Genomic DNA, 27867 nt, shown 5'->3' with positions numbered 1-27867 from the left:
AGTGAATGTCGTGAAAAAGGGACTTACCTACCTCCTCTGTAACTCGTTATGTGAAATGTCGCTCGTTAAGGGAGCAACTGGTTTTGGTCATTATGAGAGGTTCCACCGTACATATAAAGGAAATTTTATTTACACTCGGTTTGAGGGATATTTAAAAATGTATTTTTTTTGTTGATATTTGATGATTTTGCTTTAAAGTTTCCAATTGAAAATCGTAATGTGTAAAGGTGATAGCTTATTTAATCGTAAAATATTCCAAAATTGCATTTCGAATTAGCGAAATAGAATATTTTTTGGAGATTGATGTATATATCCTACTTATTTATTATTGCTCATATATTCAGCGGCTGATTTAGAATAAAAACAATACTAGGCGAGACGTTAATAATAAATACCCGTTCGAATGTGATCACTCCACGATCTCTATTGTATTGTTATGCAAACCATCTTTTATTTAATACGTTAACCATTTCGTGCTCATAGAAAGTGGAACTATTCATATGTATGATAAAAATATTAATTTTGTAAAAAATTTAACATAAAATATTTAGAATTTTAACTATTCATTTATTCGCGGATGAATATGAAAAAAAATAAAAATATTGATACAACTGCAATGTTAAAACACTTTGACTGATGAGTTTTCATGAAGATTATTATTTGAAAAAAAAGGCAAGTTTTTTTTAAATTTCTGATAACGAAATAATTAATGCAAGGAATGAAATTACAAACTGGGCAAATAGGACAAAATGTTAAAAGGTAGATATATTTGAAAAAAAAAATCAAGTAAATAAATAATTCGACCGCCATCCATGGGCACGATGAAACATCCACGTATCCCAATGGATAAAAAGATGGTTGGCATAGCTCGGGAAAAATAAAATAAAATATTTATTATATGAACACATTACGATATTAAGTCAGGGGGGAACGTACATCATTCGATAATTTTTACTTTGTAGTTTATGCTACAAATCTTAAATTTAAAAATAAATTAATATTGGTGATGAGTTGAGATTACCCGGCCGGAGTGGGGCTCGAGTTGGCGCCGCAGGTCCGGCGCAGGGCCGCTGCAGGCTGATTGCAGGCCCGTCACAGGTCGGTCACGGGCCCCAGCACCATGTGCAGAGTGTCGGCGCTGCCGGCTTGGCTAGGAGCCTGCACGCGCTTCGAGCGAAGCTGCGTCACGAGAAGCTCCAATCTGGATTAGTAATTTGGTTTTCATTGTATGTATGAATAAATAGTGCTTTGAACAGAGTGATTGCAAATAGAGATATGTCCATGGAAGCCGAGCTAGCGGTTCACAACGGCGTGCTGGTACCGACACTAATGTATGGAAGCGAAACATGGAACTGGCATAGGAAGGATGAAAGCAGAGTGAACGCTGTTGAAATGCGCTCCCTCAGACGAATGTGTGGAAAATCATTGTATGACAGAATTAAAAACGAAGATATAAGAAAGGAATGTAAGGCTGAACGAGGAATAATTGAAAGATTAGGAAGAGTTCTTTACGGTGGTATGGACATGTGGAGCGAATGGATAACGAGAGAATGACTAAGAAAATATATGTGGCGAATGTGAGAGGGAAAACAAAACGAGGACGACCGAAAAAGACTTGGCGCGATCAGATCAATCAGAACCTAAAATCTGGCTGTGTCAAAAGTCTGCGTAATCGGAGGGCATGTATGACTAGATGTATGGATGTGAAGGAGGCGAGGAATGTATGTCAGGACAGAAGAGTGTGGCATTCCATCCTCTCTGCCTACCCCTGCGAGGACACGGCGTGATGGTAATAGTTGTATGTATGGAAGTGAAACACGGAGTTGTCAAATGGAAGGATGCAAGAAGAGTAAATGCAGTCGAAATGCTATCTCTAAGCCGAATGTGCGTAAAAACGATGTTCGAATGGTGACACAAGGAAAGGATGCAGGACTGAGATAAGTATTATCGATAAGATTAAGAAAAGTGTGTTGAGATGGTTTCGGCATGTGGAACGATTGAATGAAGAAAATTCGCCTCATAAATTTGTTTACCGTTCTTTCTTCAATCATTAGTTCCACACGCCCAAATCATCTCAACGCGCCTTGGGGTAGGTTCCCAGGGGTGAGCAGGGAGAATAGAACGCCAAAATGTTCGGGAGATCAATACTCACTTGTGGGCGTGTTCGTCGGCGGTCGCGCGGGCCGCTCGCTCCTCGTTGAGCTCAGCGCGGAGCCGCAACCTCTCTTGCTCCGACTGGCTGAGGGGGCCGTAGCCCTGGATGGAGCATGGGGACGACAGGCTCCCGTCTCGACTGTTCAAGGGAGAGAACAAACATCTTCAGAGACAACGTCAAGTTTATGGACGGATAGCACGAAAAGACCAAGGAGGGTATACGAGTTCGGTCATTTGTGAAGGCGCGTCCACGAAATATGGATACATACGTGGTTCGGAAATTGAGAAATAGAATAGTTCAGTCAAGGGTAGAATGGTGAATGTTAAGACAGAATGCAGAGGGATCGCTTAGCCAGCCAGTGATAGGTCGTAAGCCCTGTTAATGATCATAGAAGTCTTCCACAATTTACTTCTACCTAAAAATCTAAGTCTGTGTTGAGGTAGCAATAATGAAAATTGATAACAATAGCACTAATCGCTCACTCCTTTCAACAACGTCATATATCAAAAATCGAAAATTTTCAGTTGTGCATATTTTCGGAATGCCCAGAAAATGTACTGTATCCCAGCTAAAGCGGCATATTTATAACTTAATATTTACCCGCTACAGGGCAGAAAGTGTTGTTTTTGCATTTTGAAGAAAAGGTATTGTTTAATATTTTTTTAAATATACCTACTAAATATTTTTCAAACGGAGAAAAAACATTCAGGTTTTACCTTAAAAGATATGTTGCACAGTAAAAAGTTCAATAAGTGGCTTGATATTTATTTTTAATTCATTACATTATATTTTTAAACTTGAAAAACGATCTGCTGAAAAATCAAGTTTTTTTCTATATGACGTTGTTGAAAGGAGTGAGCGAAATATTAAAATATCAAAACGGCTCATTATTCAAAACGAGTAACAATTTGTGGTAGTTAGTTCGAAACCAGAAACTCTAAGTCAGATTCTGCGATTCTGCGAACCACAGGACCACAGTCTGACACGATATATCATACATGAAGAAAATACGCAATTAAAAGATAATATAATTTTTTAAAGAACATTTGTATACCCTATTTGTTTCGGCGGTTAGTTAAAAGAAAAAAAAGAAAAGAAAAAGAATCGTGTGCAATAAGTACACCATATCGCTCATTCCTTTCAACGTCATAAATCAAAAAACGAGATTTTTCAGGGGAACGTTTTAAAAGTTTAAAAATATAATACAATGTATTCTAAATAAATATCAAGCCACTTACTGAACTTTTTACTGTGCAACAGATCTTTTTAGGTAAAACCTGAATGTTTTTTCTCCATTTGAAAAAAATTAAGTATATTAAAAAAATAATTAAACAATACCTTTTCTTCAAAATGCAAAAACAACACTTTCTGCCCTGTGGGTAAATATTAAGTTAAAAATATGCCGCTTTTGCTGGGATATAGATAGTACATTTTCTGGAAATTCCAAAAACATGCACAACTGAAAATTGACGATTTTTTATTTATGACGTTCTTGAAAGGAGTGAGCGATATATGGTGTATAAAATAAAGCAAAAATAAACCGATAATATTGTTAGAGATTGCCCAAAATTATTGGTTGCATCCCGGAGTAATTAGACTTTGACGGAAACAAAGGGAACAATTAAGGACAAAAAAGACGAATCTTTATGGACCAACCGACGATGGATGGATATATTTTCTTCTTTAAAATTCATCGTACATAAACATAGCCGGAAATATATATCGTTATGAATACGGCCGGATGAATTTGTGAGTATGTGAGTGTCGATCAATCTCTCATGGTAGAAAGTGTCAACACAAAGGCTGGCTAGTCCAGAAAATTGATATGCAAATTGAAATATCCAATCCAATAAAAGTAAAAGCCAGAAAAACAAAGATCGCAGGAATATATATTTGAAAAAAAATAATGAAAAGGGTACTCATAAATAATATGAAACCCCGTGTACCTAGCCATTGCTATTACTTACAACATTTTGAGTGTGTCCAAATACTTGTACACAAAATCTGGATATCTCCAATTACAAGAGTTATTTTCATATTATTTTTTTGACATCTCATCTTTGATGAGATTTAAAAAAAATATATGAAAATAACTCCAGTAATAGGAGATAATCGCAGATTTTATGGACAAGTATTTGGACACACTCAAACTGTTGTAAATAAATTATCGGGTGAAATTATAAGCTCAAATAATAAAAATGAAAATGTTATTTTCTGGCGTTTCTCATGTGTGTGATTATAATCCAGGATTCGGACCTTACATACTAACAAAAGAGTTTCTGCGCAATAAAAAGCTTCTTTTCATCTCACCAATAGATGTCTCTAGTGAAGTTCTAGTGATTCAAGAATAATGTTTTAAAATAGGTTAATATGTATAGAACTTCCCAGAATTTTAGTAATGTGGTTGCCAATAATGGGTAGAATTGGTGAATGTTACACGTGTTTAAAGTGATCACTTAAACCAGCCTACGACGTTCGTCAGCCCCTTAAATGCCCAGACTTCCATATTCTTCCTCATCTTTGATGAGATGTCAAAAAATAATTGCTATTACTGTCATTTTCCTACCTACTTTTCTTCTTACGCTTTCACTTTTCACTTGCCATTATTAATACATAAAATATACATTTTTGGAGATCTCAACATAGATTAAGAAGAATATGGAGGTCTGAGTATTTACAAGCCTTATGACCCGTCATAGGCAGGCTGAGAGATCACTTTACACACGTGCAACATTCACAATTCTACCCATGATTGGCAACCATACTACTCAAATTTTTGGAACTTCTAGATATATCATTAAACTCATGGCACAGTACACACGAGTTCACAACAGCCATCTATGTTGGATTGAGAAAGCTTTTATTTAGCAGAGTCACATATAGTTTTATTCAGCATAGATATTAAGAAATAGTGGTATTTACCAAGTAAAACTTATGAAAAGAATTAAAAATGGATACATATGTACTAACACAAAGTTACTGCTTAATCAATAAATTATAAAAATCGTTATATTTCCAAGTGATCGTGTACATTCGATAGGAGATATCGTTTTAAATGTTTCAGCGGACAAATACGAGGCAATTTTTTTCGTCGAAATTCTTGGGCATATATTAAGAGCACAGATTTATTTTTATTCATGAACAGTCTTTTTTTAAATATGGAATGGCGTTGCACATGTAATACAATGCATTTGCCAATGTCAAGTTAATCATGAACAGTCTTACCTTTGGTGCAAACGGAGGTTGTGAAAGTCCTCCTCTAGTTTGCCGAGCCGATCATTGGTTGTTCTCGACTTGTCAGACATATTGGAATGTATTAGGTTCTGGAACAAAGAAACAGTCAACGTGAACACTTTATCAAATCGTTTTCAAACATCAAAGTTAACGAGACCTTATCTGGGCAGGGCGACGCATCAACTCGATCAGTCCCGATTCATGGATATAGGAGTGTAATACTTTTGATGGCATGCAGATGACGTAAGTGAAGAAGCTTATTGTTAAGGACATGGAGAGGAATAGTAGGTGGTAATATAGGAGAGGAAAAGGAAAACAGTAGCTATGGCTGGAGCACTCGGGGTTGTATACTTGTACTTTTACTAGCTTGCGCAAGTTTTACACTGCACGGACGAGTCTTTTGAGTGTTTTGAGCTTTTTTTTTGGCAATCAATTAAAATTTATTTATGAACACCTATCCATCATACATATATGGTATACATATATGGTATACATATCGCTCACTCCTTTCAACAGCGTCATTCGTATGCCCAGAAAATGTACTATATCCCAGCAAAAGCGGCATATTTTTAACATAACATTTACCCGCTACATGGCAGAAAGTGTTGTTTTTGCATTTTGAAGAAAAGGTATTGGTTAATTATTTTTTTTAAATATACTAAATATTTTTCAAATGGAGACAAAACATTCAGGTTTTACCTAAAAAGATCTGTTGCACAGTAAAAAGTTCAATAAGTGGCTTGATATTTATTTTTAATACATTTCATTATATTCTTAAACTTTAAAAACGATCTCCTGAAAAATCAAGTGACCGATATGTGTAAAAGAATAATTTATATATATATATATATATATATATATATATATATATATATATATATATATATATATATATATTATATATATATATATATATATATATATATATATATATATATATATATATATATATATTTATATATATATATATGTATATATATATATATATATATATATATATATATATATATATTTATATATATATATATGTATATATATATATATATATATATATATATATATATATATATATATATATATATATATATATATATTATGTACAAACATGCCTAGTCGTTGAGAAATTCGATACCGTTGATCAGCTCAACATTCCATAAATAAAGGCACTTAGTAAACAACACGCGGTTCGCTCAGTGAGTGGCTAAGTGACAATAAGTAACGCCAAATATCCGATTTTAATTGTGACCCAAGCCATAGAGCTTGCTAAAAGTTACAAAAATAAAACGTTAATTGTAGAAAGAAAATTAAGTAACATTAACTTAAAAAAACTTACTTAAAGAACTTAAAAACTTAAACTTAAAAAACTTAAGTTAAGTTAAAAATCGAGGTGCTTATTTCGATCAAACCTCGTCTTGGCTACGATCCAATATCAAAACATTTATTAAATTCGTTATATTGAAATGTATTTAATTGTGATTCATATAAATGAATTTAATTCGGTTAAGGCAAAATACATTGTTTTGATACGTATTTATGTTTTAAAAAAATATATTTTCGGCGATATTTTTTAATATATACAATATATAAAAAAAATATAAAAAAAAATACTTCGTAAATGATCTCACGTCGCTTCAGACGGATCGCAAAGTAGTATTTTCAAAGATATACTAGCATATATTTTTTACAACAAACTATTAACTAACGAATAATTTATTTATAAAATTATATTTCGTATTCTTTTTTGGTACATAAGACACAGCATAGTGTCCATGAAGGGTTATGTTGATCATAGTTACACGAAGGTAAGGCAATCAAAAGTTCAAGACGTTCAAAAGTTTAAATGCATGCAAGATCCTTCCCGTGTTTCGAGTAGTGTGATTATAAGACATGAGTAGAATAGTGAATGTTACATGTGTATAAAGTGATCACTAAAACCAGCCTATGGCAGGTTGTAAGCCCTGTAAATAACCAGACTTCCATATTCTTCTTCACCTATGTTGAGATCAATGTAACTATCCTTTCGCCGAAATATACGACATAATTAAACAAATAGCGGTGGTGAATTTTTGTATTATTAAAGTTGCTACCGATAAATATTGAATTAGCGAAATATGTTTTTAAAAAATATATAACTATATTTATAAATTTATGACTTTTGGCATATTATCGAAACGAGGAAATTTAGAGGCCAAAATGACGAAGGTAATCCAGGATTCCGTTACTATGGATCCTTGCATTGGATCCGGTACTGATCTCGATCGGTTCTTCTCCCGTCACAGCGGATAGATCCATCCACTTACAGGGGTCAATATTTACCCCGGGGAGGGTGTAACCGGACACCACACACACACACATGCACTGTACACACCCACCCCCACAAGGCAAGGGGGGAAAAGATCGACGACCGAGAGGATGTCAGGTACAGTGGTGGAGCAAAAAGCAAAGGAATTTCATTGATTAATTCCACAGTCACTTTAAGTCCGTTTTTCCACTTTTCTATCCATTTTCAATTTAAGTTTTACTCAGTAAATACCACTATTTATTAAAATCTATTGTGACACGTGTTTCGATGTATTCCGCATCATTTTCAAACACCGTATGTGAAGCTAAGTATATTTTTTTTAGAGTTGTATCACTGGGATATTGAAAATATTTAAACACACAACTCTATATTTGGTCGTTAACCACCTTTTCGCCTTTTTAAACCAATCAATCAATGAAATTATTGAAGCCGGTACGGTTAAAAAAAATGAAAAATCTATACGAAGTTAATGACCAAATATAGAGTTGTCTGTTTACATATTTTCAGCGTCCTAAATTTTTAGAGTTGTATCCACAACTCTAAAACACTATGTTTTTTGCTGACACTATGTGGCACACTTTATAAAAAAATTTAACTCCTAATTAGTTTTTAACCACTTTTATTGTAGTTCTTTTTTCAACCGGTTTCGACAAGCACCTTATCATTTCCAGGGATGGATGTGTACATATCTACCCCTGAACATGACAAGGTGCTTGTCGAAACCTGTCGGAAAAAAAGTACTAAAAAGAAAAGTGGTTAAAAACAAAACTGGAGTTTTATTTTATAAAAATATTATATATATTTTTTTCTACAGCATCTTGAGTGTGTCCAAACAATTGTTCACAAATCTGGTTAATCTCCAATTAGAAGTTATTTTTAACATATCAGCATAGTTGAAGAAGAATATGAAATTCCGTATTCTTTTTCATCTATGTTGGAGATGTCAAAAAATAACGTAAATAAGATATTTTTTCATTAACTGTGTTTGAAATAGATGCGAAATGTATCGAGCCACGTGTCACAATAGATTTTTAAAAATAGTGGTATTTACTTTGTAAAACATGAATTTAAATTAAGATATTTTTCTTGCAGATTTGACTACGCCCCTGCATGATTTCCCAGCCGTGTGTTTCCATCACACCGCTGCCTTGTGGGCAGGGCCGACTGGGGAGGGGAGGGGGGGGTAAGGGTATGAAGCCAATAATGGATTACCGCTTTTATCAGAACAAGTGGTCGATCACCACCCCTTCCACTCTCCCCACGCAGCCGCCCATACCGACGGTGCAGACGCCACTCGTCTGGCGGTGACTAGACAACCCAGTGTCGAAATCATTATTAACATTACAGCTCTCCAAGGATACCACGTGTATCAAGCAAAGTGACAATTCTACAATTTCACGTTTTCCACATAATCATGTCCAAATTCAAAAGCAGCCATTTCCGAAATCGATGATTTGGATAAAAACAGCTTTTTGTTCCATCTTCCTTCGAATCTTAAAACTCTTTCTTCTTTTACTCTTGTCCATACCCAGGCGGTGTACAGGGCACTGGTGTTAACATAATCGTTAAGGCCCAGTATTCGATAAGTCTCAAAATAATTTTCTCTTAGCGCAAGAGTGATCATCGCCTTGCCTTCATGTAAGTAACGATCAAGATAACACTGCGTCAATACGATGCAGTGCCCTATGCACCACTGGGTGCGGATAAGGGTTAGAATAAGAAGAATTTTCTCTTAACCCAGGTAACATTTTACGCATTGATTTTTTTCTTTAAGCACCGTTTTCTTTTTAAATGAGTTACTCTTCAAAATAATTATATGGTTTTCAAAAGAAAAGAGTTATTGAAAGGTAAGGAGCTTTTTTTTATATATCCTAAAAAACAAAAAAAATATAGAATATGCATTTTTTTAAATCGGGCTTGGAAAGACGCGTTACTTCTCGGCGGTTGGCCAGCGAATGAGTTATGCGAATATCCCCTTATTTACATGAAGGCAAGGTGATGGCTGCGTTCGGATTACAGATGACGAAGATGAAGGAGTTCACCTTCGTCATCTGTATCCCATCAAGTGAATGACACCCCTGTATGGGAAAGAAAATGGAGAAGGAACAATAGGCCAAAAAAGAGAATAGCAATAATGATCTGGGTACTCGGCGTTGCTACGCGACTAGTAATAAATGAAAAAATATTATTATTTAAAAAAAATCTCTATTATTTTTTAACATCCCAATATTGATGAAGAAGAATATGGAAGTATGGGCATTTACAGGGCTTACGACCATCATAGCATGCTTAAGAGATCTCTTTACATACGTGTAACACATTCACCAACTATACCCATGAAAAATTGCGTTAAAAAATAAATAATAAAAAAATAAATAATAAAAAAATAACTCCCAAAAAAATAATCTCTAATAAGAGATAATCCAGGTTTCTGACGGATTCTTCAGTTCTTTGAACACGTTGCGCGTGGCAATAAGGATAGCCTGGAACGACTGCAGCGCAGTCAAGGGATAACTGGAGAAGAGTCATTGCTTCCACAAGGGTCACAACCCTCGGTAATGAGGAATAAGACGTAGAAGAGAAGAGATTTGGAGACACTCAAAATGTTGAAAATATATTCTTCTTGAATTGAAAAATTATGACAAGTATGATTTCTTCCCTGTGCCCTTCAAATGATGATTTCAAAAGGATAAGAGTAGGATATCGAGGATTGACGATCCGTTTATCTTTTGAAAAAAAACCACAAAGTTGTTTAACTATACGTGTAGAATACGACACCATATGTAAATCATTCGGTGCAAAATAGATAGGTACATATCGCTCACTCCTTTCAAGAACGTCATAAATCAAAAAACTTGATTTTTCAGGAGAACGTTTTTAAAGTTTAAAAATGTAATACAATGTATTAAAAATATATATCAAGCCACTTATTGAATTTTTTACTGTGCAACAAATATTTTTAGGTAAAACCTGAAGGGTTTTTCTCCGTTTGAAAAATATTTAGTATATTTGAAAAAATAATAAAACAATACATTTTCTTCAAAATGCAAAAACAACACTTTCTGCCCTGTAGCGGGTAAATATTAAGTTAAAAATATGCCTCTTTTGCTGGGATACAGTACATTTTCTGGGCATTCCGAAAACATGCACAACTGAAAATTGTCGATTTTTGATTTATGACGTTCTTGAAAGGAGTGAGCGATATATTATTTTTATCATACAATCGCGTCGCTTTTGTGAAATAAAAAAGTGGGCATTTTTCACCGAGTTTGCCTTCGGTTATTTATGGGTGAAAAACCCATTGCAAAGCAGGAAAAATAATCTAGCTATAAACGTGTTTACCACAAAATACATGAAGTAATATTTTTAGCACGCGAATAATTAAAAAAATACGACCATTTTTATGCAGTCGTCGGAGCAATAAAATAAAACATCTCGTAAAATAAAATAAAAACATTCTCTGACAACTCGACTATGCGATAGTACATTTATGACTGCGAGATGCGATATCCTGGCAGGGTTGCCACAAAGTAACAAGCCGATGCCATGACAAGGCGAAACAATTGTCACAAATTTTATTTAATTGTTTTTAACAAAAAAATACAATTTAGTACTCAAAACATCGGTGCTTGTTTTTAACATTAAATATATAAATTAAAATGGAGTTCTATAAAGTAAACGCCAAACCTATAAATAAATCTATAGACGTTTGTCGGTATGCATTTTCTACTAATACTACTACTACTAACACGTCTAATGGTGCATAGGGTACTGCATAAAACTGATCTATTGTGGGATCGTTTATTATATGAAGGCAAGGCGAGCAATCCTGCACTCCAAATATCGGTCTTGGGTAATATTAATATAAATATTGGATGAAGAAAGGAAACTCCCCCCCTTGAAATCAAACCCGGGACCTCCAGCACTGTAGTCAATGTGCTAACCACTATACTATGGAGGCGGACACATTTTTAGACCATCGGAACTATTTTAGGGGTCTGTAAGTATTTAAAAATAACAACATTTGGAGTGTGCCCAAATACCCGTTGGTTGTCAATCATGGGTAGAATTTATGAATGCTACACGTGTGTAAAGTGATCACTTAAACCAGCCTATGACCGTCGTAAGCCCTGTAAATGCAAATACTTCCATATTCTAATTCCTCTGCGTTTAGATGCCAAAAATAAATTTAGAATAAGATAAAAAGTACGGGTATGCAGCCCAGAACGCCCTAGTCATTGTTGCTTAAATGATTAACATATCAGCTCGGCACCCTATTGTATCGACGCAGTGTTATCATGACCGCAAATTACACGAAAGAAAGGCGGTCATACATGTGCCCCAAATATATAGATGACGTAAGTGAAGCAGCTCAAGGCGACAGACATTCACTGCTATGAGGGAAAGGAAATGAATATTGCATGTAGCGAGGTAGGTATGACAGAATGGCTCAGGATTGCATACCCGCACACGTACTAGCTTATAATGCTTACAGACGGAGTCAAAATAATCGGCGGATATGTATGAGGAGATGCATGAACGTGGAAGAGTCGAATAATGTTTGCAAAGACAGAGTGGTGTGGCATTCTATTCCCTTTGCCTACCCCTGCAGGGAAGCGGCGTGATTAGTAAGTTTTAAAAAAAACTCGTAAAATACCATAAAATCACTCGTTTCAGAGACAGCATCGTCCATTTGCTCCACATTTCAAAGTTTCTAAATTAAACACGTACCCAGCTAATAATTATTCGTAAATGTTGGTATTTTTCAAGTGTTATTTGCTCTGGGAAAACAAGATCCGAGTGAAATTTAGCGTCCCTGCTCGGGCACTTTTTGTGACACGACAAACGCACACAGGCGCGAAGGTGCCGGGTGTACGTACACTCACACACACGCGCGCACACTCACCTGTATTATGATATACGCGATGTTTGGACAGAAATGTACTCATATATACATACACGGCGTCGGACCACCCGCGGCGATAACTCGACGGATGTGTAGATACGAGTTAGGCTGTTATTTTTTGTAACTAGCTTCATTTTCATTTTTTATTTAAACAAAGGTCATAGTTTTTGAATGGGATGAATGTAGATCTGGACGTAAAATAGTAGATTTAGATTTTTTGAAAAACCCTTTCACAAGTTTGAATGATTTTTTTTAATGGAAAAACCTGTCACGAATATGATTTTTGGAAAAACCTGTCACGAATATGATTTTTAGAAAAACCCTTCCACAAATTTGTTTGATTTTTTTAAATGGTAAAACCTATCACAAATATGATTTTTGGAAAAACCTGTAAAGATATATGATTTTTAGAAAAATCCTTTCACAAATTCATGATTTTAAAAAAAACTTCCAAATTTATACGATTTAAAAAAAAAATACACGATATGTTTTTTTTGTACGTTAGTAGACTCGATTGTGTATTAAATTTGTGTGTGCGTATTTATTCATTTTATTTTTCGAAAATATAATACGAAAATAAAAAGAAATCAGAAATCACTTCGCGGGGTAGCTATTTTTTTGAAAATCCATCCTATAAGGGATGATTTGAATAAATAAATAAATAAAATAGGGTGTATCAGATATTCCATTAACTTTTTTCACATTGGGCAAGTAGGTGCAGTCCGGACCCCACTCGAAAATGGACAATTCCCGTCGCTGAGTTATGACCGCGACACGGTGTCACCTGAAGTATGGTCGCACTACAGATTTTGGACGTGCACTATTTTAAATGGACCACCCACTGAAATGAACCCCGGGATCTCGAGTGCTAGAGTTGCTACCCTAACCACTCGACCACGAGATTTCAAAAAATCTCTACGTATATTTATTTACGTTTTGGCATTAACTTCGTGAGATGACAAGACGACGTTAAAGAAATACAATATCGGTCCAACTTGCGTAAAGGTGACTTTTTTGACTCGCTAAAAATTACAAATGTGTCGGGTTGTGGTCCCGTGGTTAGTGTCGCGGACTCTTAAGGTGGAGACTGACTTCCACATTTCGTCGTAAAGAGTCAGTACACCGAGCCGAGCGCTCCATCTATACTTTCGGATGCTCGGTGATGCTCGCCGCGAGCGATGTTACAACGTTATGTTACGACGAAATGCTCCGGTCAGTCTCCACCTTATAGTCAGAGTTTCTCGGTTCGAATCCACTCTACCACAATTTGATACCTATTTCTAATAATGAGCCGCTTAGGCTCACAAAAATAGTATGAAATTGAAATATTTTTGTAAATAATAAAAACACAAATATTTCTCTTTAATTTTTTTTAAATATCGCGTTTCTAAGTAGGTATTATTAGAAAATAAAATTTAATAATGAAATATTGCCTGAAAGAACTGGTTTTGGAGGTGATGCGTAGTTGAGAATACCTCTACCCAGTTCGGCTGTCCAAACTTAAAACACAGTAAAGGACATTTTTTTGTAGTAGGTTTTTTTTTGCATTTTTGGACTAAGTAGAGTCTACTAAATCCAAAAATGCAACAAAAAAAACGTACTACAAAAAAATGTTCCTTACTGTTTTTTGGGTTTGGACAGCCGAGTAGTATACCAGTGTATACGGTTTGCGAGAGAAAAGATAAGTATTTAGATATAAAAATCAAACATACATTTTTTTGAGTTAATAAATATAAACACTTTTTCATTGATATTTTTTAAGATTTTCTCATTGAAAAAACAGACTGTATTTTTATCTGTTGATGAGAACATCAGTAGTTGTCGAATCTAGTGGTGTTTACATAAATAGTTGTCTTATGCAAGTGTTTTATTTTCTATTTAAATCATCGTGCTATTGAAGTTAAAATGTATTTTTTTAAATCACGAATTTCTATAATTTCAATGCCTGAATATTGCATGGTTGATTGGGAGAGAGAAAAAACCTTTAAAGCCATAAATGAGATATTATGTCTTTTATTTAATGCGTAGCTGAAATGTACCTTACTGAAATGGATACCTGAAACGGATTTTTTTTAAATTGATACAAGTTTATTTTATTTTTACTTTAGTATCCTGTTTTTTTATATAAAAAAAACATGGTTACAAAACGCTTAAATTTGTTTGGCGGGTTATTAACGTACACAATTTGTCAATATGACCCCCCCTTCCAGTCAATAAAATTCTTTAAAGGAATCAGATGGTGTAAATTGTATTTGTTATAAAAAAGGAATTAAAAAATATATAATATATACTTATCTACATATTTTTTAAACTTTAACTTCATTAAAGCACCACCTAGAACAGATTTCTAAAACTAACCGTTGAAATTTTTGGTTCGGATCTATGATAATAAGACGGACGCCGACGGTTCCACGAATCTTCAAATGTTGACATGATTAAAAAACAGATGTCACTAACTATCATAAAAATAGCTGCAAAGTTAAAAAAATAAATCTATCCTTCTATGGTTTCTAAGTATTTTTTTATTAAAACTAAAACGGGGAGTTACCATTTTTAAGCATGAAAATGATTGTTTGAAGTTAATATTTAGTGAATCTTATGTAAAATTTAACCTTGTAGCGTTTCATTTAATTGAACTCATAAAAATATATCAAATTCACACTCTAATTTATCATTTCTAAAAAAAATCCCCATGTATTTATAAAAATTGCAAATGTCATGCACCATTGGTTACTCTTTGGAAAACCTACATGAGAAAACTAAAAAAGGATTATTCTTGATATTTAATATGCCTAAAAAAAAAGATCTAATGATGTTTGAAATGATATATCAAATTTTAATTCCTGATATGTCGAATCAAAAACTAATTTCTTTGGAAAAAAAGAACATTAGAAAATAGAAGTCTCATATATGGATATTTGAATGAATGAGACATATCGCTCACTCCTTTCAAGAATGTCATAAATCAAAAATCGTCAGTTTTCAGTTGTGCATGTTTTCAGAATGCCTAGAAAATGTACTATATCCCAGCAAAAGAGGTGTATTTTTAACTTTATATTTGCCCGCTACAGGGCAGAAAGTGTTGTTTTTGCATTTTGATGAAAAGGTATTGTTTAATTGTTTTTTATAAATATATTTGTTATTTTTCAAATGGAGAAAAAACCCTTAGGTTAAACCTAAAAAGATCAGTTGCACAGTAAAAAGTTCAATAAAAGGCTTGATATTTATTTTTAATACATTGTATTATATTTTTAAACCTTAAAAACGTTCTCCTGAAAAATCAAGTTTTTTGAATTATGACATTCTCGAAAGGAGTGAGCGATATATAATATTTATCTACCAAAAATACGATGACATTGGAGTTACAGTCATCTGGCATACATATATGCATTATTTATGAAAGGGTTAAAATATAAATAAGTATGTAACATTTATTGAATAAGGACTCTTCACCTTAATTCTAATTTGTAAGTTGACAGGGTGATATCATTTTGACACTATTTTGACTAAAACGTACATCACAAAAATCAAAAGTACCCGAAATTTGTTAGATTTTTGTAAATCACATGGATTACATCAGTCTTTCTCAAAGTGGGCGATAACGCCCCCTTGTGGGCGTTCTAGAAGATTTTTACAAGGCATATGAAGCCCAAAGAGACAGATAGAAGTGCTAAGTAAGATATATATTTTTATTCCTTCCCTATTTCAATGATGGGACATACTGGAGATTTTGTTTCCCCTTTGATGAGAAATTTTGATCAGGGGGTGCTAGATTAAAAAAGTTTTGGAACCTGTGGATTATATTCTACATTGCAACAAGTTAATTTTATTCAATGGTAGGTGCAGAGATCATATCGCTCACTCCTTTCAAGAACGTCATAAATCAAAAATCGACAATTTTCAGTTGTGCATGTTTTCGGAATGCCTAGAAAATGTACTATATCCCAGCAAAAGAGGCATATTTTTAACTTAATATTTACCCGCTACAGGGCAGAAAGTGTTGTTTTTGCATTTTGAAGAAAAGGTATTGTTCAATAATTTTTTTAAATATACTAAATATTTTTCAAATGGAGAAAAAACCTTCAGGTTTTACCTAAAAAGATCTGTTGCACAGTAAAAAGTTCAATAAGTGGCTTGATATTTATTTTTAAAACATTGTGTTTTATTTTTAAACTTTAAAAACGTTTTTCTGAAAAATCAAGTTTTTTTATTTATGACGTTCTTGAAAGGAGTGAGCGATATAACACATGTAGAAATACTTAGTACAAGTTCCAGCATAAATGAATCTTGAGCTCTGGCAAATAAAAATTGCAAATGATGCGTTTGTATCAAGCAGCAGTGGTCATTAGAATAACAATATCTCATTATTTTTATGACTGCATGATTAAAAATAAGTAATGACGTACATCACATCAAATAATTAATCCTATGCATGCAATATTATAATAAGTAACTCATGTGACTAAGAGAACTATACTTACGGTTTTATACATATATTAATTTTATCATCATAATGCTTAAAAAAGATTTATGTATTCAAATGAAATATGCAATTTGGTATTTACCTACCTGCACAGAAGTTAATTGTACTTTCTGTATTATTTTTAATTAAAACATGATTTATTGAGTGTAGTGCAAATTTATTGCAATAGCGAGAAAGCTGTTTGGCCATTTAGCAAATTTAATTTAAAAATCCAAAATTGAGTTTTCTTTGCAAATTTTGTATGAAAATTGGATTAGTATTTGTGTCAAAGTATTAACATTTCCTCATATTAGAAATTCATATTTGTTAGCGGTGTGCGTGTCCATAACATAAACTAGTATGAGTATGGGTATGAAACTTCATTATTGTAATACTGACAAGAGTAATTTGCATTTGACGACAACATAATCCTTTAGCTAGCTTCTACAAACATTTTTATTGAAAATAACTTACTGTTTTCAAGTCAGACGTTAGGTGTTGACTGACCGGAGCATTTCATCGTTACATAATGTCGTAACATCGCTCGCGGCTAGCATCAGCGAGCATCCAAAACTATGGACGGAGCGCTCGGCTCGCTGTACTGACTGCCTGAATGCTCGCATCGTAACGTGTTATGTTACGAGGAAATGGCTCCGGTCAGTCACCACCCTTAGATAAAAGAGTCTTAATTTGAAATAAGATTATTTTACTGTAGTCATTGTAGCGAAACGTGGACTATCGGGCAGACTGAAGGGGGGCGGCTGGAGGCAAGATGTAATACTACTGGCACATATTAGGGATTCATTGGTCGGAACATGTAGTAAACAACGAGGTTTTAAAACAATCTATATGTTTTTATTTTTACATTTGTTTGAAAATGCCATAACTACGCGAAACAACTGTCACAATATTAATTTTTATGTGTTTTTAATAAAATACAACTTAGTAGACTCGAAAAATCATTGTTTGATTTAAAAATAAATTAAAATGGAGTTCTACAAATTAAACGCCATATCAATAAATATAATCTATATGCTTACTTAATAAAGTAACACAACAGTGAGCCAAATGCATAGGCCATAATATGAGACACCCGACCTGCTTTTTATGATTGCGGAAGGCATGTACGATGGTACAAACTACAGAAGATGACCCCGCTTCACCTACATGAACCAAATTATCTCCAACATGCGTTGTACCAGGTACGCCGAGCTGATGAGGCGAGCGGAGGATAGAGACGGGTGGAGACTGACCATGAAGGAAGCAAACCAATCACCACAAAGGTTGTATGTAACCCATGAAGAAGTGAAAACAAATGCAATAGTATGGAATTATGGATATTTAAAGCATTTTCTTCATGGTAATATATTTTTACAATTTTTACAAAAATGTTAGTAATGATAGATATTTTAGGTGTTATGAACTATCAAGTACTATGTTATTTGATTACTAATTGTCAATATTATGATATAAGTAATAATTCAATTACTTCTGTATGATATGTTTGTATTACTTCTGTATGATATGTTTCTGTATTCAATTATTTCTGTATGATATGTTTAACCCTTAGCACTCGAATGCCCCCACAGAAGCGGCATGCCTGGTTTTGCTATGGCGCCAAGAAAATAAAGTCCTAATACACAATATTTTTAATGTATGGTTATTTTCTTTTCAATATAATTAAACCAGAATCATATAAGTACAATTAAATACTTGTAATAAATCTCGGAATTCAATTGAGTTGGCGTATGCACATACCAAATAACTTTGGCAAAGGGTTAAAAGACAAAGTGGAAAATTTGCCAATTAAAAAAAGAAATGGATCTTCTCATTTCCGGTTTTATTGAAATTTAAATTCTCGGCAATTTGAAAAATGACGACCATTTAACTAGGAGCATAATAATAAACCAAATAACTAAGAATTTCTTCATTGAGATATTAGTTTCAATCCGCTAATTGTTATGCCAACCATCTGTCGTAACATTTTCGAGCAATACTTTCACAACATATAAGTTTGATTTATTTCAGCAAAAGTAATTCACCACATTCTGTATAATATTTGCAACACACAGATTACAATCTCAATTACGTTCAATTGGTAAAAAAAATGTAAAATAGACGATAATAATTTCAAATGATTTACTATGGTAGCTAATATATTACTAATATAAATCCAAAAACAATTTATGATTCAGGTGAATTTATTTACTATATGATAGCTGTTTGGCCTCATGAGAGCATTGTTAAATTTTCTCGAAAAAACGAAATGGACATATTCGTAAAGCGTGAAATAAAGCTAGTCACGATACATTTTAAAGTGAGTGGATTTTCGTAAAATAACGCATTTGGAACATGAGGATTATCATTTTAGCAATTTGTAGTATAAGAATTGTTATTTATTTATTAATCTGTATGAGTTTGTGGCTCTTCCTCAGTATTTCTTTATGGCATTTGAGGAATTTGTAAAAAATTACTACAAATATGCATATTTAAAAAAAAACATACATTGAATGTAATTTTACTGTTTTTTTTGGAGGGTTTTATACTTTGCGGGAATCCCGGTTGCACAACGCAGATGTTTAACTACGCGCCTTCCAGTTAAGCTTAGACTACATAAAATGTTTTCTGTGTAATCTAACTATGATGGTGTGTGAATGTACTAAAAATAAAGAATCGATAATGCCTTCATAAGTCGAAACAGCTAACACAAAAACTAAATCCTGTAGAATCATAAAACATCTTTTGATTTATATTATTAAATATAGAGTACGGGATTCTATAAAGTAAATTGCCAACTTACTAAACTAATTTAAAAATAGAGACGTGTTCCTGCAATCAATATTGTATAAATATATTATTTATATATTTGTGAGTTGAAATAATGTATGTATTTTTAGTGAAGTAAAGATTTGAAAAAAAATATGCAAATATGAAAATCAACCATGCAGATTCTAGCAAACATCGAAGCAGGAAAGTCATTTTATAAACATTGTTATCTTAATCCTATTGTAAAATATGCAAATAGACATGGTTATGTACATTTAAAGTCATGAACAAGCCTTTGTGGGAGGAATCAAACTTTTATGGCAAACTCAAGGCTTTGTGTCATGTATTTCGTTACCATATTTAAAAAATGTTTTTAACCGCCTCAATTTTTTATTTTTCTCAATAAATGTACCAAAAAGAAGCTGATTTCTTTTTATATAAAGACAAAACAAATAATAATTGCAAAAACGCCAGTAAAACTGAAAGACAGTAAATACGGCCGTATCTCGCTAATCTAAGTAACATATGTAAAAATACCTTCAAGGGTACCCGAAGGGTGTTTATATACCCGAAACATACACAATATGGTTGAGAATTACTTTTGTTTTTTGACCATGCGTACGCGATACGGGTTAGTGTTATTCGGAAAGTACTCTGCGTACGTATTACGTACGTTCAATGAGGTAGGAGTGTTGATATGTTTTGATGTTCCCTGAACAATTCAGTATACATCCATCTGTGCAGACTGGAGTAATTTGCAACGGACCGGGCCTTGAGAATGAAGGAATGGCAGAATAACTTGGCATAAGTTCTATAGATTCAAATCAGGATCACTATGACGATAAAGATACACTATCCGGATCTCCTGAATAACCGAATCTTACCCAACTGAATAATATACCTGGATTTTTTACAAAAAAACTAACTTTAAAAATAAATGGGTCGACTAAATCCATGTCTAATTTTATATATTAGTTTATGGAAAGTTCAATGATTTGGCATCCTACATTGGGGTATAAAATGTATGGGCACATAGGACGTAGAGAACCTGAACTTATTGTAAACCAGGCAATTGCCATGGATCTTCCTCGAAAGACATCTAGAGGAAGACCAAAAATTTCATGGATGGCACAGAAAGATAACATGATTCGAAGGCATGGCCTATGTGATGTTGTCCATGAAAGAAAAACCTACAACCTAAGGACGAGGAGAACTGACCACAACAATCTACAAAGAGGATAAGTCTGGATGGAGCCAGGAAGAAGAAGAATGATTTGGCATCCTATAAAATTAGTTTTAGGAAATAGAGTCGATTGACTAATTTTACATGATAGGAATTCCAATATCGATTGAACATGATAGTTTCTTTTTATGTATTAAATGTTAAATGAAACACTGATTTCTTGAGTCTACTAAGTTGTATTTTATTGATTGATTTGGAGTTTAATTTGTAGATTTTTTTTTTGTATTAATTTTTAAATCAAACACAGATTTTTTACTAAAAAAAAACACATAAAAATTAATATTGTGACAATTGTTTCGTCTAGTAGTTTAGTAGACATTTAATCTTCACATTCCTTTGAAAATGCCATAACTAGGCGAAAAAATTATCACAAAATTGATTTTTATTTGTTTTTTTAACAATAAAATACAACTTAATAGACTCAAAAATCAGTGTTTAATTTAACATTTAATACATGAATTAATTACATAAATTATACTATAAATAAATGATAGTTTCTTTTTCATAAAAAACTTGTGAAAAGCCAATTCCTTACCTTGGTAGCGCTGTTCCTGTCCTCCAGCAGCAGTCTAACTTTGGAGTAGAGCGCCTCTTCCCGCACGCGCGCCGCGTCCCTGATCTCCCGCACCAGGTCGGCCAGCATGCCGGGGCTGTACGCGGGCGGGGGCGCGGGCACCCCGCCCGGGGAGCCCAGCGGGTTGTGCGAGGGGGGCGACCTCACGCTGGACTCGTTCCTCCATATGGCACTCTGCTGCTTCAGGGCGTCTAGTTCGCCTGCAAGAGAAGGTAATGCGTTGATACTAGAGTTTGTAGGGTGACACGTCTAAAAGTAGTTCGTATTTAGCTATATCCTAAACGTGTTACTGTATATTATTTTTTGACATCTCATCAAAGATGAAGAAGAATATGGAAGTCTGGGCATTTACGGGGCTGACGACCGTCATAGGCTGGTTTAAGTGATCACTTTACACACGTGTAACATTCACCAATTCTACCCATTATTGACAACCACACTACTCAAATTCATGGAAGTTCTATATATATGAACCAATTTAGAAACCTTGTTCTTGAATCACTAGAACTTCACTAGAGACATCTATTGGTGAGATGTAAAGAAGCTTTTTACTAAGCAGAAGCTCTTATATTAGTATGTGAGATCCGAATCCTGGATTATAATCACACACATGAGAAACGCCAGAAAATACCATTTTTATTATTTAGCTTATAATTAAGCTTATAATGGGTAGAATTGGTGAATGTTACACGTGTGTAAAGTGATCACTTAAACCAGCCTATGACGGTCGTCAGCCCCGTAAATGCCCAGACTTCTATATTCTTCTTCATCTTTGATGAGATGTCAAAAAATAATATGAAAATAACTCCTGTAATTGGGGATAATCCAGATTTTGTGAACAAGTATTTGGACACACTCAAAATGTTGTGTTACTGTATGGCTGCGAGACATGGTGCTTATCTGAAAGAGATAAGGGTAGGCTGAAATTACACACTTAGGCTGTGCGTTATGGTCGTGGAGAGGATCTGGGCTGAGTTCTTGGTTATGTTTTGAGCATTGGATTCAGTATAGGGTTCAGTGTGCGAAGCATGTCCGGAACTCGGCTTAGGGATAATTCACGACTATAACTCTAGGCCTTGCACACTCTTTACTCTAACACAAAATATACTAATACAACACACCACACCACACCACACCACACGCCACATCAGGCAAACACATTTTATTTTGAGTTTAATAGTGTTTTCACTCTTTCTTGTTGTTATATATTATATATTGTTGTATAAAATGTGAAATCAGTAATTGGCCTCATTATCGGATCCTTATATTGTATATTTATATTATTTTTGTTAATGGCTGTTGATTTCCAATAAATAAAAAAAACATGCGTTCGAGATGTGGACCTATAGAACAATGCTAGGGATATCCTGGAGAGACCACTTCTCCAATGACAAAGTACTACAGATAATAGAAGAAAGAAGGCACCTATTTGTGACTATCTCAAAGAGACAAGCCAAATGGACCGGTCACGTGTCGAGACAGGAGGGTTTCCTGTACTCGATAATAGAGAGAACGATTGAGGGAACAAACGCCAGAGGACGTCCATACCGCGAATATCCTTGCGACTTATCCGAGGATATGAGTTGTTCAAAGTATGAATAGCTGAAGAGGGTGGCGCATAATGCACCGGAATGGCGAAGGAGGTGTCATTTGTTGCTGCAGACCAATCCATAAGATTGAGACCACAGAGAGAGACAAAATGTACGGAATATTTTATCAATTTCGAATTTTAAAAGCATTCTTAACTTTGCGATACAATATATAACTCTCCTTATCATTCACTGTTTAATAGTAAGTAATACCTTTTAGTCATAAGTAAATAATAAAGATATTATTATACATATGTATTACTACTGAAAAGAGCTTTAGTGGATCCTCACACCCAAGCATAAGAGTGAATTTACAAGTGAATTTCCATTAATGTTCAAGCGTAATGCCATCATTATTGACAGTGATGACCCAACGACCTAAGAGAATAATTGAATATTAAAACAAAAACGAGGTTCTGAATGTTTCTGAGAGTGTCAAAACAAAGGAGTATGGTTCTCTCCCATTTCATAAAAAAATAACACAAAAAAATTATAAACCAACAAACTTTTTTACCGTTGATTTTTTGTGAAAATTTTGCAAAAGGATTTTGGGAAAAAATGGCAACTCTAATTTAATATCACATTGGCAAGATGAAACGCCAACCTAAATTCGTCTTGCCATCACAAATAACAATTGGTCTAGAAATTAATTCATACGGTAGTGTGGATAGGCATGCTGATAAAGACCAATTTACTTAAATACAAATAGGAATTCTAGATATCAGTCGAAAAGATCCAAGCCTCATTTTCGACTGAAAAGAAAAATTAAAGTCAGTTTCCAAATTCCTTTGTTTTTATTTATTTTTAAATAATTATTTCACTGTGGAATATTTTATTACAAGCGCCGTCCCACACGCATTCCTAACTAACATTGGGCCTTATGCCAGTACTGGCAGACATTGCAGTATAATGTGTTCAAAGTTAAATATGAACTTTAAAAAAAAACTAAGACAAACCGGTGACTCGGACATGCTACACACAAAAAACTTTTTGTGATTTTCTTAGGAAAGCACAACTAAATGCGACTTTTAATATAAAAATGAGTCAAATACAGTAAATGTTGTATCAGTATAGAAAATTACATTGTCATATTTGCATAAAGTGGGTTGAAAACATAAAATTGACAAGTTATGACATTATCAATGATGATTCATTCAAATCGTGTACACTCCTCGAAAAAAAACAGGTTGAAATAAATTATTGTTGCAATTACTAATTTCAGTGATTTTAATTTGGTAAAATTTATTTAAACAATACAATGATATTTTCATACATGCATGCAATTTTAATTTGGCGACTGAAAAGGAAGGAAAAAAACATGTGTCATATTGTAAAATATTAAGTATTGAGTTCTTCAACAAATCCTGAAAAATAATAATCAATTTGGTTTATAGATTTAATCACTAAACACTAATCAATGCAAATTTGGATACCTACTGCGTATTTCTAGCTCCTGATATATTTGACAATTTGGCATAAAATACTTGAATATTATGTACTTAACCCTAACAGGATACACAAAAAAGCAGCTAAAAACCTTTAGAAGGAAAGATTCTAAAAAGAATCTGAGTAAAACGCATCATAACTGCATTCAAAGGGACTGAATCCGTAAACAAATGAATAAATTAGTATAATTTTTTTGGCGGGTTATATTATTTTGCCTTTTGTGGCGATGATATATATTGACAAAAAGGAAACAAAACTCAAAATATCAATGCTAAAACAGTGTGCATAACACTACAATACTAGGGTTTCTTTTGGTCGCATAAAACCAATCCTTGCGAAGGTAGAACTAGATATAAGAAAAATCTAAGATTAAAGATATAAGGGAACAGTAATTTTCAACATTTAGGGCGTTTGTGCACTAGACGGAATTTTACCATCCGGCAGTCCGGTTTTGAAAAATGAAAGCGAAGACAGTTTAGTGTGATTGAATTTACGCGCAACGTGTTTACACACCCATCAAGAGCACCGATTCGAAGAAAGATGGACAAAAGCACAAGCCAATCCAAGGCAATCATCGTTTTAAAACGCTAACTGACATGCCGTACAGTAAAATTCCGTGTAGTGCACAAATGCCCTTACTGTGCAAAGCCAGGTTCTTGAGTCCTTATATAGTATGAGACAATTCTTGCCTTCTTTTTGGAAGTAGTTTAAATTAGATTTATTGTATTCAGTATGGCCAAATTTATCAGTTTTAGAGTATTTATATCACTCCCAAAACAGACTTTATTATTATTTAACACATATTATAAATATCATAAGAAAAATATTTACACTAGCGATTTAAAAAACAAGTATGTCAGTGCGTACATAGATGAGAATAATTTACCATCTTAATTACGAATATATTAATAAAAATCATGTTTTTTTCTGTATATATTATTACAGCTGTCTTTATGAAATAAAATAAAAATGATAACTAATAATTATGTGAGCGTATACAATACCAGAACGGTAGCTGAGTGTCCTGACCATTACACTACGGAGGCGGGTTCGATTCCCAGGGGGGTCAAATAATTATAAGTGATTTTTTCACTCTAATATTTATTCTATATTACCCTGGACTGGTACCTGAAGCGGAGGGCTGATCACCTTTCCTCCGTGTGTTAACGATCAAGATAACACTGCGTTTATATGATGCAGTGCCCTGTGCATCATTCGGGTGCGGATAAGGGTTTGAAATACAATACCAGATAAATATAAGAAATGCATTAATGAAAGTACTTATCACGGACTCCAAGCTACTCTGATGTTCAGAGGTATTGTGTGCTTGCCAAAAAACACATTTATCTACTTCAAGGCATGATGAATCAACATATCCTGAATTTGCGATACATTAAGATTTGCTAAAAAAATGCAAAACCCAATATTTATAAGAATGTTAAAGAAGAGTATTCTATTCATAACCTTATTATTAGATGAACACTCCCGTAGTATAAATGCCCATTGCTTAGGAAATAAATTGGAAATAACACGATTGTTATTGTTGATTGTTTTAGTGCGTGTTGAAACATGTGTGACTATTTTCAAAAATAATAAAGTCAACCTAAAAATATTAATTTGGTATTCTTAAGAGTAATTAATCTAAGGTTAAATATACAGCAAAATTATTCAACTGAAAATTGATATTACTGCAGCATTTTTTTTTGCACATTTCGGTATCTGATCAATCAATTATCCGTAAATTTGTTTCATTATTATTGTTACATTATTTAAGTATGAATATGAATAATGTAGAGAGGGGCTAGTTTATATAAAGAAATTTAAATAATGACACTAACCTCTCGTATCCTGCAACGCTCTGTGAAGCTTCTTATTTGTATCCTTCAGGGTATTGATTTGATCTACAAGGCACATGATGAGTCTGTTGTCTCCCTGGCTGGCTTCAGGTTCCGAACTATCAGATTCGGATTCCTCCTGAGACTGATCAAACTGGTTTTGAGGGATCCCGGGGTCGCTAAATCTCCTCTGATTGCCCGACCCGTCGTCCTCTCCCGGGTTTTGAAACTGGTCCGGAACGTGATTGATCGCCGGAGGTAAACTGGCGAAGTCGATATTGGTCCCCGTACCCGACGACGAAGTATTACCCCTAGGTTCAAACTTGTTATTTACATTTTGCCGGGTAAAATCCCTTTCGTTTCCGGCGGACGCGTTCTTCTGAATGGAATAAGTCTTTGTCGAACTTTTGCTGCCCCGACTTTTGCGTGATTTAGGAGGACATTTAGGCGTACTTTGGTGACCCCAAGAAGGGACGTTAGTATAATGGGAAGGAACGGGAGGTGGACAAAATAAAGGCGGATACACGGGTAACGATATCGGCTCGGGAGGATACCCGTAAGGATTAGAATACCGAAAAACACTAGGATCGGAGGCGGCATTAAACAGGCGCTGTCCATATACGGCATACTGGGGATTCCAAGAATTTCCGTTCATTTGGGTGCCGTAATTCTCTTGCAAATCGTAATCGGGTAATACATCTAACGTGTGTTGCATCCTACTTTTTTCTAGCCACTTTTGTAAATAGTTGCTACGTTTTTCTCTCACTTTTTTCCGCTTGCCTAGTATGCTGTTGTTTGTATGTTTAGAGTTGTCGTTTAAAAACGAATTCATATTTTCAAACGAACAAAATGGATCCCTTGAAGATTTTCATCGACAAAACGAGAATATTGTCGACAATATTGCCGGCGAACTAAGTATTATCTTGAGAAACTTCCATTGCGGGAACACAACTGTTATAATTTAATTACTAGTAAACATAGAAACCGAAAGCAACGCATTACGGCAAAAATCGGAAAAAGTAGGTAAAAACAAATACAAAGAAAAAGTCACACAACTTCCGTTCACGATCATAGACTCAAAATGGAAGCAGTATAATGTTGCCACTAATATATTTCGCTCAAAGAGTGTGACATGAAAATACGTCGGTTTTTTAATTATTAATTTTAGTCTGTTTATGTGCAGCTATGGCGGTAAGTAGTGTGATTTTGTAGGTAATGATTAATTTTATACATGCGAATACCATATTAATAACATCTTATATGATTTAACGGCTTGCGCTATCATTGTAGATAAGTATGTATTTAATATGTGTTAAACATTGTATTTGATTCACATAAAGCTATTTGAAAACGAT

At 34.0% G+C, this 27867-nt stretch overlaps 1 protein-coding gene across 1 annotated transcript; it reads right to left on the bottom strand.

Annotated features, from left to right (window-relative positions):
- Positions 1 to 185: 185 nt before the first annotated feature.
- LOC148301166 (uncharacterized) lies at positions 186 to 27596 on the bottom strand. The gene is made up of 5 exons (XM_088273715.1): positions 26516 to 27596; positions 21604 to 21842; positions 5381 to 5478; positions 2153 to 2293; positions 186 to 1201 (listed from the first exon to the last, which is right to left on the bottom strand). Exons 1-5 carry the CDS (start codon positions 27342 to 27344, stop codon positions 1093 to 1095), a joined length of 1416 nt encoding a protein of 471 aa, XP_088129841.1. The 5' UTR covers positions 27345 to 27596; the 3' UTR covers positions 186 to 1092.
- Between the last annotated feature and the right edge of the window lie 271 nt (positions 27597 to 27867).

Source organism: Brachycentrus maculatus, unplaced genomic scaffold (genome assembly GCF_059751285.1).
Source record: "Brachycentrus maculatus isolate JH-2025_06_01 unplaced genomic scaffold, ASM5975128v1 h1tg000598l, whole genome shotgun sequence".
Lineage (NCBI taxonomy): Eukaryota > Metazoa > Arthropoda > Insecta > Trichoptera > Brachycentridae > Brachycentrus > Brachycentrus maculatus.
This window is presented reverse-complemented; position numbering and strand designations above follow the sequence as displayed.